The sequence below is a fragment of the Branchiostoma belcheri genome, unplaced genomic scaffold (assembly GCF_001625305.1).
Source record: "Branchiostoma belcheri isolate BF01 breed outbred unplaced genomic scaffold, Haploidv18h27 scaffold116, whole genome shotgun sequence".
In the NCBI taxonomy this organism is placed as follows: Eukaryota; Metazoa; Chordata; class Leptocardii; order Amphioxiformes; family Branchiostomatidae; genus Branchiostoma; species Branchiostoma belcheri.
Window position 1 is genome coordinate 850,057 of NW_017802558.1, and position 17,766 is coordinate 867,822.

General features: G+C 42.0%; 1 protein-coding gene across 2 annotated transcripts in view; it reads left to right on the forward strand.

Moving 5' to 3' along the window:
* The first annotated feature begins 16,881 nt into the window (after nt 1-16,881).
* The window catches only part of LOC109462428, a 25,167-nt gene continuing 24,282 nt past the window's right edge, over nt 16,882-17,766 (forward strand). Inside the window, exons 1-2 of one of the 2 annotated variants that reach the window (XM_019758981.1) lie at nt 16,882-17,149; nt 17,361-17,437. In XM_019758981.1, the coding sequence (XP_019614540.1) occupies nt 17,380-17,437 (58 nt within the window). In that variant the 5' untranslated portion in view covers nt 16,882-17,149; nt 17,361-17,379. The remainder of the gene's footprint in view (nt 17,150-17,360; nt 17,438-17,766) is intronic. The other variant, XM_019758982.1, reaches the window with a different exon arrangement.

A 17,766-nucleotide genomic window follows, 5' to 3' on the forward strand; every position in this document is an offset into this window, starting at 1 on the left:
AAAATGAGACACAAAAGTACATTTTAACTTAAATTATAAGTAACGTTAATATATATATATATATATAATTTTATTCAAAATCTCTTCTATGGCTTTGTCCCCAACATCTAAGTTTACAAACCTCGTGACATTCAACCAGGGCTTTAGCCAGCGCCCGTTTTACCGTCAATTGATGGTATTTTTTCCCGTCGGACGGTAAAAATTTAAGTCCTTACCGTCAACATTGACGGTCAAAAATCGTGGGTGAAGACATTAAACTTAGCAAAAAATGTAGCGAATTTGAATGAGCCACGGCGCGGGGTCTTTCCAAAGCGCGTCGCGTCTTTTCAAAACGCCGCGGGCCCACACATTTCTTATTTAAATACGGCGGGAAACCTGACTTCAAGGAACGTGCCGATGTCTGTTAACTCGGTTCTTTTCTTCAATGTTGCTGTCTGTTTAAACAACATGTGCTAACGGCCACATAAGAACAATGGCTCTACTCAGACTCACGCTGGTAACTGTACATGACAATAAGATAAATAAACAACATGTGGCAACGAACAAAGAAATATCAAACGTTTTGAAAATATACTGTACTTGAATTTTCATACCATCGCAAGAAAACGGAGATCGATCTACGCAAAGTGGCTTTATTATTTATATAAACTTCGTTAAACCACCTTAGAAGACTTGAGCGGCAGCATAAAGATAAATTTTCTGGAGCCGATCGCTGAAGCAAGTTTTTGCCGGCGTACGTAACTCCCTCCGCGGCAAAATCCCATATGCCGTAGCGAAATCGCGTCTCAGCACTTCCCCAAATCAACTCCATGGCCGCTAAAGTCTGCAAATGAGGTTAAACTTCCTCATTTCGGTTGAGAAGCGAAGCTACTAGTATAAAATCATGTGCATGGCGGCCATTTTGTTTGCTACCCGAAGTCTTCCGAATGATCTAAATAAGGAAATCGTCGGAAATCTGAGCCGCATCCCTCGCTGTCGGCATGCGCTCGGGGCTGGCTCGGTGGAAATCGGAGGCTGTGGCGTCAGGACTAGGTTTATTTGCATGGCTCGGGAAGCCGCCGCGGCTTGAATCGCAGCGGGATTTGGGCGCCGGGCGGGTCAAACAAAGGGAATATGAAGTTGTGAGGACCATAGTTTTTTTTTTTTTTCTTCAAATTGCAGATTGTGTAATTTTTATCCTGAAATCTTGAAAATCTATCTGCAAATTGCAGACTGAAGACGGGTATTTAGAACACTGAATACATGAAGTGTGCGGGGGGGCATGATGTCGATCACCGGATCATGATTTTTTTTCGCGTTGACCCTGATTCAACCCTAAAATAATACTCGAAGAGAACTTCAAAAGTCATCTTTTACTAATCATATATAATTGTTTACATTATATCATTTGATCAACCTGATCTATTAAAAATTGTCAATGGAAAATACCTTGCCAAACAATGCAATACCTATTTAAGTTAATTAAACACTCACTCATTAATTAATTAATTTCCTAAAATACAAAAGACATGTTGGTGAAAGTTAGGCACCCAGGTAATATCAATAGTTCCACGGACAGCTATGTAGGCCGGAGCTTCTATTGCGTGCGATCTACGTTTGGTCAGAAAATACACCCCCCCCCCAACACACACACACACAAAAACACCGATCCGGGAACGCCTGAAAAGGAGGCTTTTAATAAGCTTTGCCTGCAGCGCCTTGATTGGTCGGACGTGTGACCCTCTGGACTGCCGGCTAATGGAAATCTGAACATCTAGACTAATCCACACTGCTAATGCTCATTGACATAATTTATGCAGTTTATTAAAATCCTTGATTACTGTGATTATAGACATGTCTTTATCAACATTTTTGGCAAATAATAAAATCAAGTTATTGTTCAAGACAAATTAAGTTTGTTTTGTCAGCAGCTTTGTTATGCAACATTAATAGAACTATGATTTTGAAATTAGCAACCATAATGGAAGTATACAAACGTCCAAGGCATAAATAGGGTAAAAAGTTAGTGCACTCGCAACAACGACATCTAGCGACATGCGGCAACTCAGCATGTCTGCATGGCCGTCGCAACAACGACATCTAGCGACATGCGGTGACTTAGCATGTCTGCATGGCCGTTGAAGGGTGGAACCGTTGATCCATCCATCCGTTGATCCAATCTCAATCTCGTCTGAGTTACCATTTTCGCGCATGCGAAAATGGTAAAAAACGCACCTCACATCGAATCCATCTAAGAAAGCTCCGTTCAGACAATCAGCTACACCACGTGTATATAAGACTAATATTGGGTTGTTTGTCACACGGCATCACGGATCAGGTACCGAAGCAGGACACAACCTACAAGAACAACAGCAACCTGTGCCTAGGCATTGTACAAGAGGTCCTACCCAGAGAGTGCCAATAGGGGCTATTTCGACTAGATGAAAAGGTTTGTGTCTGCCAGTGGACAATCAGTAAGGCTATATAGATATGCTGTGTTGACACATATGTTATACCTTATATCTGTGTTGGTAGAAATCATTATGAAGCGAATTTAAGCTGTAATTTCCAACACAACAAATTGGACTCACCCAAATTTTCGACTGTACACCTCCAGTCTTTGTCAAGGAATGAGCAATCCACCGCTTCCGTGACGTCACGCAGATAACACACGTGACTCCGTGAGCAGTGGATCATAGGTTGCAGAAAGTCTGTGGCGCCCCCGTCTCTGTTGAGGAATGGTTGTAATGCCCTGATGTAGATGGCCTCTTTAATCCCTTAACAGAGACGGGGGGCGCCACAGACCTTCTGCAAACTTGCTTCATAATGTTATGCCTTAATTCAAGTTTCAATTCTCCAAGCAGATGTTGAGGGGAGATTTTGTTGTTTCTTCACTGTCGGCAAGGGTAGATAGCTGTGAGATAAAATTCTGTGGATGGAGGTTCATGATTTTGGCAGGCATGCTTGTTAGGCAAACTAAGGTTAAGTTCGAAAATGGGCCTTACGGGGTTACTTTGTCAATGCAGTAGACCTTTTGTGTTTGTTGGTTAGTTTGAAAACAGGATAACTCGAGATTCTGTGGATGTATGTTCATTATTTTGGTAGGCAAGTTACTTTTGGGGAGACGATGGTTATGTTCCAAAATGGGCTTTACTGGGGGTCACTACGTCACTGCAGTAGACATTTTGTGTTTGTTGGTTAGTTTGTGAACAGTATAACTCGTGGATAAATGTTCACGATTTTGGTAGGCAGTTACAGTCGAGGAGACGAGGGTCAAATTGGAAAATGGGCCTTACGCGAGTCACGTTACTGCAGTAGACCTTTTGTGTTTGTTGGTTAGTTTATGAACAGGATATCTCGAGATTCTGTGGATGGATGTTCATTGTTTTGGTAGACAAGTTACTGTTGTGGAGAAGAAGGTCAAGTTCGAAAATGGGCCTTACGTGAGTCACTACGTCACTGCAGCAGACATGTTGTATTTGTTGGTTATTTTTTTTGTGAACAGGATAACTCGAGATTCTGTGGATGGATGTTCATGGTTTTGGTAGACAAGTTACTGTTGTGGAGAAGAAGGTCAAGTTCGAAAATGGGCCTTACGTGAGTCACTACGTCACTGCAGTAGACCTTTTGTATTTGTTGGTTAGTTTTTTTGTGAACAGGATAACTCGAGATTCTGTGGATGGATGTTCATGATTTTGGAAGGCAATTCGGGGAAACGAAGGTCAAGTACGAGAATGGGCCTTATGACGGGTGCCTATTTTACCAATAGAAATCCCTGTCTAAGTCCTATAAAGCACTGTACCTCTCATATTTCAAAAGCAATGCACCACTCTTCAACAAAAGAAAAAAAATAACGTTCGTCTCTTGGATCTTGATAGAATAAACGCACTTTTCTTCTCTCCGTCCAAGAGAGCATTTCGCTTCTCTTCAAAAAAAGCACCGCACTTCGAATGCACAGAAGGAAGTTCCATTCAGACAATTAAATCTACCATTTGTATCAGACTAATCTTGGGTTGTTTGTCACATGGCATTACGGATCAGGTACCGAAGGAGAACACGCCCCGCATGAAAATTGCAACATTTGCCAGAGAAAAGGAACACGAGTTCATACGTACCCAGACAGTGCCAACTGAAGCTATTTTGACTAGCTGAAAAGGTATGCGCATGCCAGTGGATAATTAGTAACGCTAAATCTGTTATCTAAGGGTTAACTGTGCTTTAAACAATGGCCACTGACCACTTTACTTGGTGATGATGAATTAAGATTTGTTTAAGCAGATGTTAAGGTGGCAGACTGCGATGTCCATGACAGTCAACAAAGGTAAATAGGTTTTAGAACATCAAGTTTAGACTGATCATATTTCAGAAAGAGTGTTATACACAGTCCTATAATTCGGCTAATTTTCTTATCCAGAAGTTGCAAACAATGCCAGGAAGAATGAGAAAGCAATACGAATATTATTCATATTTAAGCAGCTAGCTTCAGCCAAAATTTACCCAGAACCCTACACTGTACAATCCACCATAAAAATGCCAAACATTCAACACGATTCCTCATCAAAATGGTTTCAAAGTTCTCTTTAAGTAAGCTAATTTCAATTTTGGTCACTCACCAGCCCACTTGTATGAATGATCTATTAGGCGCGTCACCTCATTTTCTCTGTTCGGAACCGCCCCCTTTAAATAATTTCGGTTCTACAGTCCTATACAGGAACAGTAAACAAGGGGACAAGAGCAGTCACATAGGGTAAATGGGACTGTTGCGAAACCATAGTCACTCCAATTAATTTTGTTTTCGTTATCTTACATTTTCGATTAATGAACAATGAAATTATCATGAGAGCAAAATGAAAAAAAAATGAGCCTAACAATATTTCTCTCCAATTTTCCTGTCGGACCTTCATCTTCATCTTTCATCTTTGCCGGGGCTCAAAGATGTTATGTGAGCCCCGGCTACACCCCCATATAGCCCCTGATGGGGCACTTTAGGGGGGGAAGGTCTTGGTCTAAGGCGGGCAGGCCTCCAGCCTGGCCCGGAAGGACTCAACGGTGGGAGCCATAACTACCGGGCCAGGCAAGGCGTTAAATTGGGGGACTGTGCGAGGGAAGAAGGAATATTTGTAGGCGTCTGTTCGTGCATGTATAGGTTGATATTTATACTGGTGGCTCCCTCGGGTACGCCCTTGGGCTGGCGTGAGCAGGTTGCTGGTGGGGATATTAATGATGTTATGGGTTAGTTTATAAAAAGTTGTGATAACGTTTATGTTTGTACTCTAGTAAATCAACTTTTCTTTCGAAAGTAAGATCTAAGGCATAATGTTGATGTGACCATACTGAGGAGCCCGCTGTTCTATTTAGGTGGCAAGACACCACGGGAAGAAAGATGCGGCGTATGCTGATTTTCCTTCTCATCATCCTGAAGGAACCCAACATGCCAGAAGCTGCCTGTAGCTATAAAGAATCGCGTCACATCTGCAGGTTTTTTGGCGAGGGCCTCACCAGCATCCCTCATCAGGACATCCCAACATCCATTTCTGAATTGAATTTGAATGCTAATCTTATTACAACTGTAAAGAGTTCTGAGCTGTTACGCTATATGTATTTGTGTAGGTTGCGCCTTATCTTCAACCGGATAACAGTGATTAGGCACGGTATGTTTGCAAATCTACCCACGCTAGAAGTGTTGGAGCTGATCGAAAACAAGATGACAATGATTCAGCCAGGTGCATTTGCAAATCTTCCCCGCCTTAAAGTTTTGGAACTGAACCAAAACCAGCTAACACAGATTGAAGCTGGTACATTTGCAGATCTACCATGCCTATGCAAATTGGTACTGGCCAGAAACCAGATAAAAAAGATTCAGTATGGTTCATTTGTAAACCTACCAAAGCTACAAAGTTTATACATGGAATACAACAAGATATCAATGATACCCTCTGGTTTATTTTCAAATCTACCCCAGCTACAATATTTAATGCTTATGCACAACCAGATTACAATGATACATTCTGGTTCACTTTCAAATCTAACGAAGCTAGAAGACTTATGGCTGTCCAATAACCAGATAACAAGAATTCAGGCTGGTTTATTGTCAAATCTACCCAACCTAAAAATGCTACAGCTGAGCTACAATAAGATAGCAACGATACAGCCTGGTTCACTTGCAAATCTTCCCCAGCTACAAGAGTTGTGTCTGGTCCGCAACCAGATAAATACCATCCATTCTGGTGCATTTAAATATCTGCCCCTGCTCCAACTTCTCGGCCTTCAGAACAATAAGATGTCTGCCATTCCCCTGGCAGCTTTTGGTTTCTTCCCATCTAATATTACAATAAAACTAGATGGGAACCCCTGGCATTGTGACTGTAGGATGGCTCCCATCAGGCTAAATCCTGCGTTCAAAGACAAAATAATATGTGCTCAACCCGCCGAAGTTCAGGGACAGAAGCTTACAGATGTCATTCCAGAAGAATTGATTTGTGAAGAGCCAACCATACCACCACTAACTGTTGATATCAAAACCAACACCTCTCGCTATCACTGGGTCTTTAAACGCGATGCTTGCTCAACAGCACGTCATGAAGAAAACACACAAACAACAAGAGCAACACTACCTTCACCCCTTTTTACTTCAGACAAACCAGAATCTGCTCCCAGTTCACCCATACCTGTTCTCATTGGCTCTTTCTGTGCTTCAGTTGTTGGCATTGTCCTGATTGGCATAGCCGTACTTACAGTGTGGTACAAGATAAAGACCAGTCATCCTACTTTAGAGAATCCCAATGTTGTTGGTAACAACACAAACACAGCAGCTACTGTAATGTCCAGTGGTCATGATCAGACAGGGCAGGGTCAGTCTCAGGCCATCATTGAATCTAACACAAACACCACATGTACAGCTAACGTAATGACCAGTGGTCATGATCAGACAGGGCAGGGTCAGTCTCAGGCCATCATTGAATCTAACACAAACACCACATGTACAGCTAACGTAATGACCAGTGGTCATGATCAGACAGGGCAGGGTCAGTCTCAGGCCATTGCTAAATCCAACAGAAACACCACAGCTACTGTAATGACCAGTGGTCATGATCAGACAGGGCAGGGTCAATGTAGAGCCAATCTTAATTATGGCACCGGGCCGACAGCGTCAGAGGTAAATTCTCTGTACGCTAATGTGGAAACACCATAATTTAATTTACGTTTTCACAGGAAGGTCACTGTTGGCAAACTATAAGTGACAAAGCAAATGCAGAAGCAACTATTGTAAAGACAATCCTTTTATTTTATCCACGCCAATTAATTCCATTTAGTTCTTCGACATTTTCCAAAAACAAAACAAAAATTATCATAACGTCCAGATGTAAATAGAGGACCAGGAACAAAATATGACTCTCATTTCAGTCCATAATCTGTTTTCATTTTCCATTCCAAGAACCCATGACTCAGTATGCCTAACACTGTTACTGTATTCCATGTATTGACTCTGATGTGTGGAAAAAAAACAAGCAGAGTTTGAAAATACGTATATCCACATATAATCTGGAATTATAAGAAAATAATAGCAGTAAAAAGGAAAAAAAAGTTTAACGTTCGCAGCTGTGGAGGTCCAAAGGTTTAGGATGGGCAAAGTATCAGTAAGTAAATCGTGGGTTGTGGAGACTTGCCGTTCACATGTGTTGCTGTAGTGTGACGGTACCTTTAACTTACTTATTATCGCAATGTAGCAAATAGTTCGTGGGTTGTGGAGACGTGTTCAAAACGGTTGTTGTAGTGTGTCAGTAGGGCATAAGATGGTGTACTTTAAAGTTACCTTTTGTAACAATGCAGCAAGTAGTTCGTGGGTTGTGGAGACTTGAGTTCGAAACTGTTGTTGTACTAGTGTGAAGGAAGGGCATGGTACTTACTGTTACTTATAATGTAGTAATTATTATGTATGTTGTGGAGACTTGCAGTTCAAATATGTTGTGGTAGCATTTGTTGTTGTAGCATTTGTTGTTGTTGTAGCATTCCAGAAGGGCGCAAAATGTACTTTTGACCTACTTATTGTTACTTATAATGTTACAGTAATAAATAGAATGTGGGGATTTGCAGTTCAGAACTGTTGTTGTAGTAATGTGAAAAGGGCACAAGATGGTACGTGTTGTTACTATATTGTGGAAACTTGCAGTTCAAATATGTTGTTGCAGCATACAAGAAGGGCACAAGAAGGGCATTTTACCTTACTCATTGTTACTTATACTTATACTTGTACTTATAAATAATATGTGGGTTATGCATGGAGACTTCGAATTCAGTTCAGAACTGTTGTTGTAGTGTGACATGTACAGAGGGGCACAATATGGTACTTACTACTTATAATGTAGTAATTAGTATGTGTGCTGTGGAGCTAACCTTGCTTTTCAAATGTGTTGTTGTAGCATTCCAGAATTGCACAAGAAGGGCATCTTAACTTACGTATTGTTACTTATACGGTAGTCAATAATATGGGTTATGGAGACTTCAGTTCAGAACTGTTGTTCTAGTGTGTTGGAAGGGCTTAAGATGGTACTTACTATTACTTATAATGTAGTAATTACTAATTTAGTATGTGTGCTGTGGAGCTAGCCTTGCTTTTCAAATGTGTTGTTGTAGCATTCCAGAAGGGCACAAGAATGCCATTTTAACTCCCTTATTGTTACTTATACCGTAGTAAATAATATGGGCTATGGAGACTTCAGTTCAGAACTGTTGTTCTAATGTACTGGAAGGGCTTAGGAAGGTACTTACAATTACCTATACTGTAGTAAATAGCATGTATGTTGTGGAGACTTGCAGTTGAAATAAGTAGGACATGTTAACTTACTTATTGTTACTTATATTGTAGTAAATGGTATATATGTTGTGAAAACTTGCAGTTCAAATATGTTATTGCAGCATTCCAGATGGGTACAAGATGGGCATTTAACTTACTTATTGTTACTTACACTGTAGTAAATGGTATGTGGAGCCTTCAGACTTCAGAACTGTTGTCCTAGTGAGACTGAAGGTGCACAAGAGGAAGATCTTATATTATTACAAAACCACCTCCAACTTGTAATTATGGTAACAAAGATGAGAAAAAGGTGAAAAGGACAAAGCATGACTGTATTTTTGCAGGTCCACAATTCAGGGTGGGTAAAATGAATCATAAGGGAACTATTCGTAATTAGTTTGTGGAATGTGAAGTGTTTTCAGTGTCCTCTTTTTAAGTGACACTAAAGAATAGTCAGTGGAGAATGCCACTCAAAACCTCCGGAAGTAGTTTCCATGATGTATCCAGCAGTAGAGTTTGAATTGACTGTGAGCATTGTTTGCCTGGATTTCAACATGAATAATTTGAACTTAACTCACCAATAAGTAATTGTTGTCAGATATATTGTAAGAAAAGTCAAGTTGTTTGGATGTTCTATCGCAAGCTGTTATTCGACTCGAAAGAGTGCCCCAAAGCATCTGAATATATAGGGTTAAAGACACCGAAAAATGCTATTAACCATTGTAAAATTATGTGCCCTATATTCAAATGTTTTCTTGAAACCCAAATGTTCAAGTGATTGTAAAAATTCACAATACAACATCATATTCACAACCCATCTTTGTAGCTTGTCATTCTTATGATTAAAAAATGGACCAATATATATATAAGATTGAACATTTATTAAGTTAATTGTCGGTGCTTTTTCATTTGACGTTGTTGTATGAAATGCATTTGGAAATAATGCATTAGGAAACGAAAACATTTTCCTTTGCCTAAATTTCGTTAACTCCTCAAATAACTTCATCTGAAAAGCCCCATACTCCGTACAAGTTATCGAAGCTAATTAAATTCACTATTCTAGCTACAATCAAAATTGAGCCTTTCATAAACGCCCCCTGTCGGGGCTTCACTGTACGACACTTCACTAGTATTGTTCACTATCACAGGACACCAAAATATACATTGACCTGATAGCGTCTGAAGGAGCGAAGGTGATACACCGCATAGCTTCTCATAAACGCCCCCTGTCGGGGCTTCGCCGTACTACACTTCACTAGTATTGTTCACTATCATAGGACACCAAAATAAACATTGACCTGACAGCTAGCTTCCGAAGGAGCAAAGCTGGCATTCCACCTAGCGGCAGCAGCCATTTGCCCGCGACAATAAAGGATCCATATACAAAGAAAGATAAAGACAAACTGGAAAGGGTACAGAATCAAGCTGCAAGATGAACAACTATATGAGGTGCTAGTGTCACCGAAATGAAAAGAAACCTACAGTGGGCCTCACTGGAAGACAGAAGAAAAATGTCCAGACTATGCATGATGTACAAAATGACTAATAAACCGGTGGACGTCCCAACTACTAAGTACCTAATACCAGCCCCAGAAGAGAACAATTGAAATAGTCACGCCTTCAAGTACCAGAGTTATCAACCAAGGATTGAGGTGTTCAAGAATTCATTCTTTCCTAGAACTATCGCAGAGTGGAACTCGCTGTCACCAAGTACAGTAGGGGCATTGTCATTAGATAGCTTTACACAATGTCTAGAGTTAAATGTTCAAGGGTTAGGTGTAAAAAGTCGATCGGTGTAATATAGCCAGCCGCGTGCCTGCGAAGCTGGTGTGTTACGCCGAAGGGCGGTTATACCGGCTATACTGATACAGATACAGATACAGAAGCTGGTGTGTTACGCCGAAGGGCGGTTATACCGGCTATACTGATACAGACACAGAACAAAGTCTTCTATTCAGCCGACGTGAACCAGAGTCAAAATTGCCCTGAGGAAGGTGACAGACGGTCACCGAAACGTCGGCTGAATAAAAGACTTGGTTGTGTAAAAAGACTCTTTACTCAGTTACGGCTGCATGTTGGCACTCGCCGGTTTCGCTAAGATGGCTTTAAACTTGTGCCAAACAAGCAACCAAACGATAAGTCGGAATCACGAAAGCATGTCTCCTGTATGTCTAAATCTCCCAGTCGAATGTCAATTTCAGATATATCGCTTACCACGTGCTCAGTGTCAAAACATGTCTCTATAGCTAGCAGCCTGAGCTTTGTACAGTAAACATGACCTTTCCGACTATGTCAAATCTTATTAAAACAAAACATACTTACATGCCTGGGCATGAACTTGGCGACGACACGCCATGTCTACAGCAGATAATTGGACATGCATGTGTGAATGTCAATGGTTGTCGGAACTTTGTCACTATGGCAGGTGGTGCTGTACATGCGGGTTTGAACTTTTTAAACAGCAATAAGGCCATGTAGATTTGACTATATGAATTTCGTCCTTTGGTAACTCCAAAACTGATGCGAGCATGTGAATAAAAAAGTTTGGCAAAAAAACAAAGTTGGCAAAAAAAAGTCCTCTACGATTCACCCATCGTAGCGGTGTTTTGTGGCAGTGAGGAAATAGAGATGGCATAAGTACGCTTGTTTGGCACAAGTTTAAAGCCATCTTAGCGAAACCGGCGACGAGTGCCAACATGCGCAGCCGTAACTGAGTAAAGATACTCTTTTTACACAACAAAGTCTTTTATTCAGCCGACGTTTCGGTGACCGTCTGTCACCTTCCTCAGGGCAATTCTGACCATGGTTCACGTCGACTGAGTAAAAGACTTGGTTGTGTAAAATAGTCTCTTTACTCAGTGACTTCCCAACCTGATGAAACTATTCACGTAACCTTTTGTGCTTCATTTAGCCTGAAATGACTGATGATTCTGATGACGAGTATACAGAGAGATATTTTGTTTGGAGATTCACCAGTGCAATTTCCCGTAAACTACGCACATGAACAGCATTCTTGGCACGTGTTTTGGTCGCACCCAGGAAACGAAAATGTCCCGCATTAATGCTGGTCCATTCTTCGTGCATCCTAGAACCAAAATGATGCGTGAAAGGCACAGGAGATTTAAGTGGTGGTATGTCGGGGGTGGGGGTAGGGGTCTTGTTTTAAGCCCTTGTCACATATTCAAATCCTTCCCCCGAACACCGGCCGGCATAGGTTGGCTAAAGTTCGAGAGCAGTCTGACCAGACTTAGGCCTAGGTTTCTTTACGAATCGAATTTATTACCTTCGCCAAGAAGGTTATGTTTTCAGGGGCGTTCGTGTATGTGTGTGTGTGTGTGTGTGTCTGTCTGTCTGTCTGTCTGTAAACACGATAACTTGAGAAGGCCTTAATGGATTGTCTTGATATTTGGTAGGTGGGTAGGTCTTGATGAGACCTCAAAATGATTAGATTTTTGACCCCCTAGCGGCTTGTAATGGTACTGCAGCTGAACTTCCGGTTTTGATATCTCATGATCTAGACATGCTATGATGATGAAATTTGGATGGTAGGTAGCTCTTGTGCTAGGAAAGAAGTGACGTGAGTTTAGGCCCCCTAGCGGCTTGCTCTGGAACTGCAGGGATATATTCTTGAAAATATTCAAAAGGGGATAACTCAAGAACCAGTTGACGGATCGTCGTGATTTTTGGTATGTAGGTAGCTTACGTGATGCGTAATATAATTATGTGACAATTATGCAAATATGGATGTAATTTGCATAATTTATGGGGAAATTCTATAAATCATCTGCATTCCATGATAGGACAATTGAAACTTGTGACATTGGTAATTGACAACGAGAGAAACACAGGAAGATATTGATTATGTTAATAATGACTTAATTTGCATAATTAATGAGAAAATTTTATAATTATGTAATGATAACTGCCTGGAATTTCATACTTGTGGTATTTGAAAGTTAAATTGAGGTGAACATCATTAAACATAATTTATTTAAATCAGGACCTCATTTGCATAATCTATTAGGGAATGCTAGAATGCATTGTTTGTTAATATAAGACTTTCTTTTGGTTGACATTATGATAAAATGATATAATTCATGAAAATTAGGTTCCTATTTCTTAAATCAGGGGGGAATAATCTAATCTATAATTTGTCAATCATAAGATTAACATCATTTGGCGAAGGTATGAGATCGGGGAACTCTAGTGTTAAATATGAGTCGACCGCCTACACGCCGACCCGACCTACTCCCGAACACAAGCCGACCGTGGCCGTACCTCCCGCCCACACCCGAATATTTCAAACAATTCTGAACATTCAGCTGAACAGTAGCCAACCTTGCTCCCGACCTACTCCTAACCATGGTTGGGGGGAGTTCGGCTGGTGTTCGGGAGGCCAGATTCGGCTGAGAGCTTTATTGACACAACAAAAGTACAGCGACTTTCGTAAGGTCTTAAACTACGTGTAGACATACAGACAGATACGTGGGTACAATGGAATTAACCTACGTACAAGACTACAGATGAATCAGGTTATACTGCTTGTTCTAAGGTCTAAACATTCTTTGATGTGTGACAGGAGCTTAACGGATGAAACTCATTCCTCACCTGCGCCCACCCCTACATGCCTGGTAGTCTGTCAACCCTTCTTCCTGGATTAAAGTGGATTAAACTAGCTTGCGTGGTGGAGTAAGTCCAATCTTTAAAGCCCCTGTCACACATGTTTTTTTATGAAGATTTACCACAATTCTGGAAGGATTGACATAACAGATGACTATCACCTCTTCCAGATTTCAAACCTATGACCAGACTGTAAGGTTTGAACCACTCACACCGGGAATGTCCCCTAGACTTTTCGGTAAGTGGTGGGTTCTTTAACGTGCGTGGGTTGTGGCCTCTCCCAAACACGGGACCTCCATTTAACATCCTATCCGAGGGACGTCCCTAGCCGAAGCTAGGTACTCATTTACACCTGAGTAAAGTGAGGAAAGTCTTGTTAAGTGTCTTTCCCAAGGGCACAAGATCTGTGACACCGGGCAGGACTCGGACCCGGGACCTCTTGGGCCTGGGCCGAACACGCTACCGCTACGCCACCGACCCTACTCACGTACGCCACACGACCCCATTCACACGACCCTATTATTAGCCTGGTATCCAGCCTTGTTAGCTTTAGTCCGCTACCCAAGATCCGCTCCCCGCCAACAAGCGGGGAGCGGATCTTGGGTAGCGGACTAAAGCTAACAAGGCTGGATACCAGGCTACCCCATTATAACTTCCCACGAATTCGTTCTGACCAGATCATTCTGACCAGATCAGGGCCAAGACTACATTTTGTATATGAGTCAAAACGAATTTGAGTTAAACTGGAGCCGAATTTGATCCCTGAACACACCCCAAGCATTGCTGACTTACTCCGGGATGGTTGGTTGGCAGGTGTTTTGCTGACTTGCGTTCTAAACCAGCCAATTGCAACTGTGATCAAACCTCCCGAACGCCAGCCGACCCACTCCTAACCATGATTGGCGGGCGTTCGGCTAGCGTTCGGGAGGCCAAATTCGTCAATGTGTGCCAGGCGCTTAAAAACTAGTCCCTAGGTTTCATAGCAGGCTCTTGTATGCTGGTATGTCTTTTAAGGAGCATGACAATATTGGCCGCGCGTTAGACTGATCTGGTACAAATCTGCACAATCTGTTCTAACATCCGAGACACGTTTTCAGTGCCAAAGGTTTACATTAGCCTCTACCAGGCTTTGAGAAGCGGCTGGAAAGAGTAGAAATTGGCCAAATAGTGGAGTTGGTCTACGCTAAGAGCACAGGTTACTGCGGACCAACTCCCCAGACATATCATCTGTCTATTTAGCCAATTTCTACACTTTCCAACCACTTAGTCGCCAGTAGAAATTGGCCAACTAGTGGAGTTAGTCTGCGCTAAGAGAGCAGTTGGCCGCGTACCAACTCCTCTGACATATCATCTGTCCATTTAGCCAAATTCAACACTTTCTCGAAGCTAATGGAGTAAGACAAAACAAATCTTTCGACATTGTCTTAAAGAAAACAGCTAGCTATAGGTAATCAGCTTTAAGCTAATATTCACAAAATGTAATAAATAATGATAATAAGGCCACATCAATTTAATTTGTTGTTTCTCGGATTGCCCTGACCATTTTCTTCTGATTTGCCAAAAAATGTTCTAAATCAATTGCAAGATGCTCAACGAAAGACATATTTTGGCCCCATCGGTTGAAAAAAGTTATTTTCTTTCTAGTTGTTTCTTTCAATGTTTTTCAATGTAACAATGCAATTTTGTTTAATTAAAAGTTCAAAATCTATTGTTTTAATCATAAACCAGCCTGGTATGTTCACTTCATGGCTCATTTTCGGATATTATTGTTGCATTGGCCTGTTTTTTTCGCCCTGTCGCTTCATATTTTTTTCTGAAAAAATCCGAAAAACAACAAATTAAATTAGTGTGGCCTAATAATGGTTTTATTGGTCAAACAGAACCCCGGTCTCCCCGTTTCATAGTCGAACGCTCTACCACTGCGCCATCCGACGCCACAAAAGGTGCATGGTAGTCTTTGTTTTTTGTATTCCAAAATTTCATGACTGGACATGGTGACGGCACACTCAAGTTATTTTATACCGTCACCAACGCAGAGGACAAATACGGAACAGGACAACTAGTACTTATTTTCACTTTAGTTAAGTGAGGAAAGTTGTGTCAGGATGTCAGGACTCGAACCCGGGACCTCAGGGTTCCGAGTCGAGTACTCTGCCGCTACGCCACACGACCCCACCTTTGTTCTTTGTTCCGAGACTACATGAGTATCTTAACATGCATGTCATACCTATAAGTTAACGAGGCTGAGTTTAGCTCGCCACCTCATTGATTTCAGATGCGAGTTGTAAAATGCCTAAACCTCTATACAAGATACTGCTTTAGCCATCTCTGACCCTTACTACTAAAGGTTCTCAGGCACTGGTGATGATTACCACCCTAACTGCAAGCTTTGTGTTTCGATCAACCGAACATGATCCATGATTCCGATGACATATTAAGTGGTTTCTAGTGACGTTACTGACATAACACGAGCAACGATAACGTCATGTGAGGTACAAGCGGGATTGTTCGCAATGTTTCACGCTCAGATAAGGGAAACAAAACATCCTGTGTACTTGGTCCTTGCATTCGTACATTCTAGAGCCGCAATGATGCAGAGAAGTTGAACTGTCAGGCGCAGTGACCATGCAGAAAATGCTCGTGGACTTGCTCAACCAACCGACCGACCTGCAAACCAACCAACCAACCAACCAACCAACCAACCAACCAACCAACCAACCAACCAACCAACCAACCAACCAACCAACCAACCAAGGAACGAACGAACGAACGAACCAACCAACCGACCAACCAACTGACCAACCAACTCACCAACCGACAAACCAACCAACCAACCAACCAACCAACCAACCAACCAACCAACCAACCAACCAACCAACCAACCAACCAAGCAACAAACCAAACCACCTACCTACCCACCCACCAACCAATAAACCAAGGAAAGAACCAACGAACGAACGAACCAACCAACGAACGAACCAACCAACCAACCAACCAACAAACCGACCGACCGACCGACCAACCAGCCCACCAACCAACCAACCAACCAACCAACTGACCAACCAACCAACCAACCAACCAACAAACAAACAAACAAACAAATCAACCAACCAATTATAATACAACCAACCAAGAAATCAACGGACAGACAAACAGACAAAGTAGGCAGTAGCTGATTAAAACCAGACAATAGAGGATTAAGGCAGTGACAGTGAAAAATACGACCTTAATAAGAACACCACTCCAGGTGTGTCAGTAACCGTGTCTCCTGGATTAGATGCGCATGCCTTCCAAAAACCTAGGTTATTAATGCTTTTCTTTTAAACAAGCCTGGTGGGAGAGAAAACAAAGATAAATCTGACATTCCATCTCATGACATGGTAGCAGCTGTTTTTTTTATTACGGATGAACTATTCTCCAGGTAAGATATGTAAAACCTCCCTTTGTCAGGACTCATTCCATGCCCAGTGTACCATTTAAACAGGTGGGAAGACGTCCTGTGATGTTGACTTTGGTTGATTCTTGTCATGTCTCTGAGATTATATAACTTTTAACGCCGTCACACTTGACGCACACACGTCGGCATACCTTGGACTCGAATTCTTCACAGAAGATTAGCGAACGCGTCGTGTCCCCGCCCCCACACCTCTGAAGGATATATAAACGGGGACGGTTTTGCACTTCACTGTGCCAACTCTCAAGTAGATTGGAGAACTCAAGCTTGAGCGAGGTCCACGTTTTGCGTCGATTGGGCAGGTAGGGCCCCTATCTCTTCTTCGAGAATGAAGTTGTGGTTTAGTTTAGACCCGTGTTTGTGCACTTTCTTCAAACTATTTGCTATATAGTCAAAGAAAGGACAATTAGCACGAGTAGCGCTAGACTAGATTTCTACCCGTGAAAATGTTTCACAATTTTTTCTCGTCATCTAAAACTCCGATTCGTCAGTAATCTGTCATTTTCTCTGCAGAACGAAGAGGTTGACGAAGATGAAGCTTCACTGGGCACTTCTGGTGGCGCTGCTTTTCGTCGTTGGAGAAAGTTCAAGTAAGTCAATGTACACATAAACACACACATGCACACATACACACATACACACACACACACACACACACACACATACACACACACACACACACACACACACGCACAAACACGCACAGAGAGAGAGAGACACACACACACACATACAGAGAGAGAGAGAGTGAGAAAGGCACACAGACACGCAGAGAGAGAGAGAGAGAGAGAGAGAGAGAGAGAGGGGAGAGAGAGAGACGCACACGGAGTTAGAGAGAGGTACACACGCACAGAGAGAGTCAGTGAGAGTGAATGAGAGTGAATGAGAAAGGCACACAGACATGCAGGCACAGAGAGAA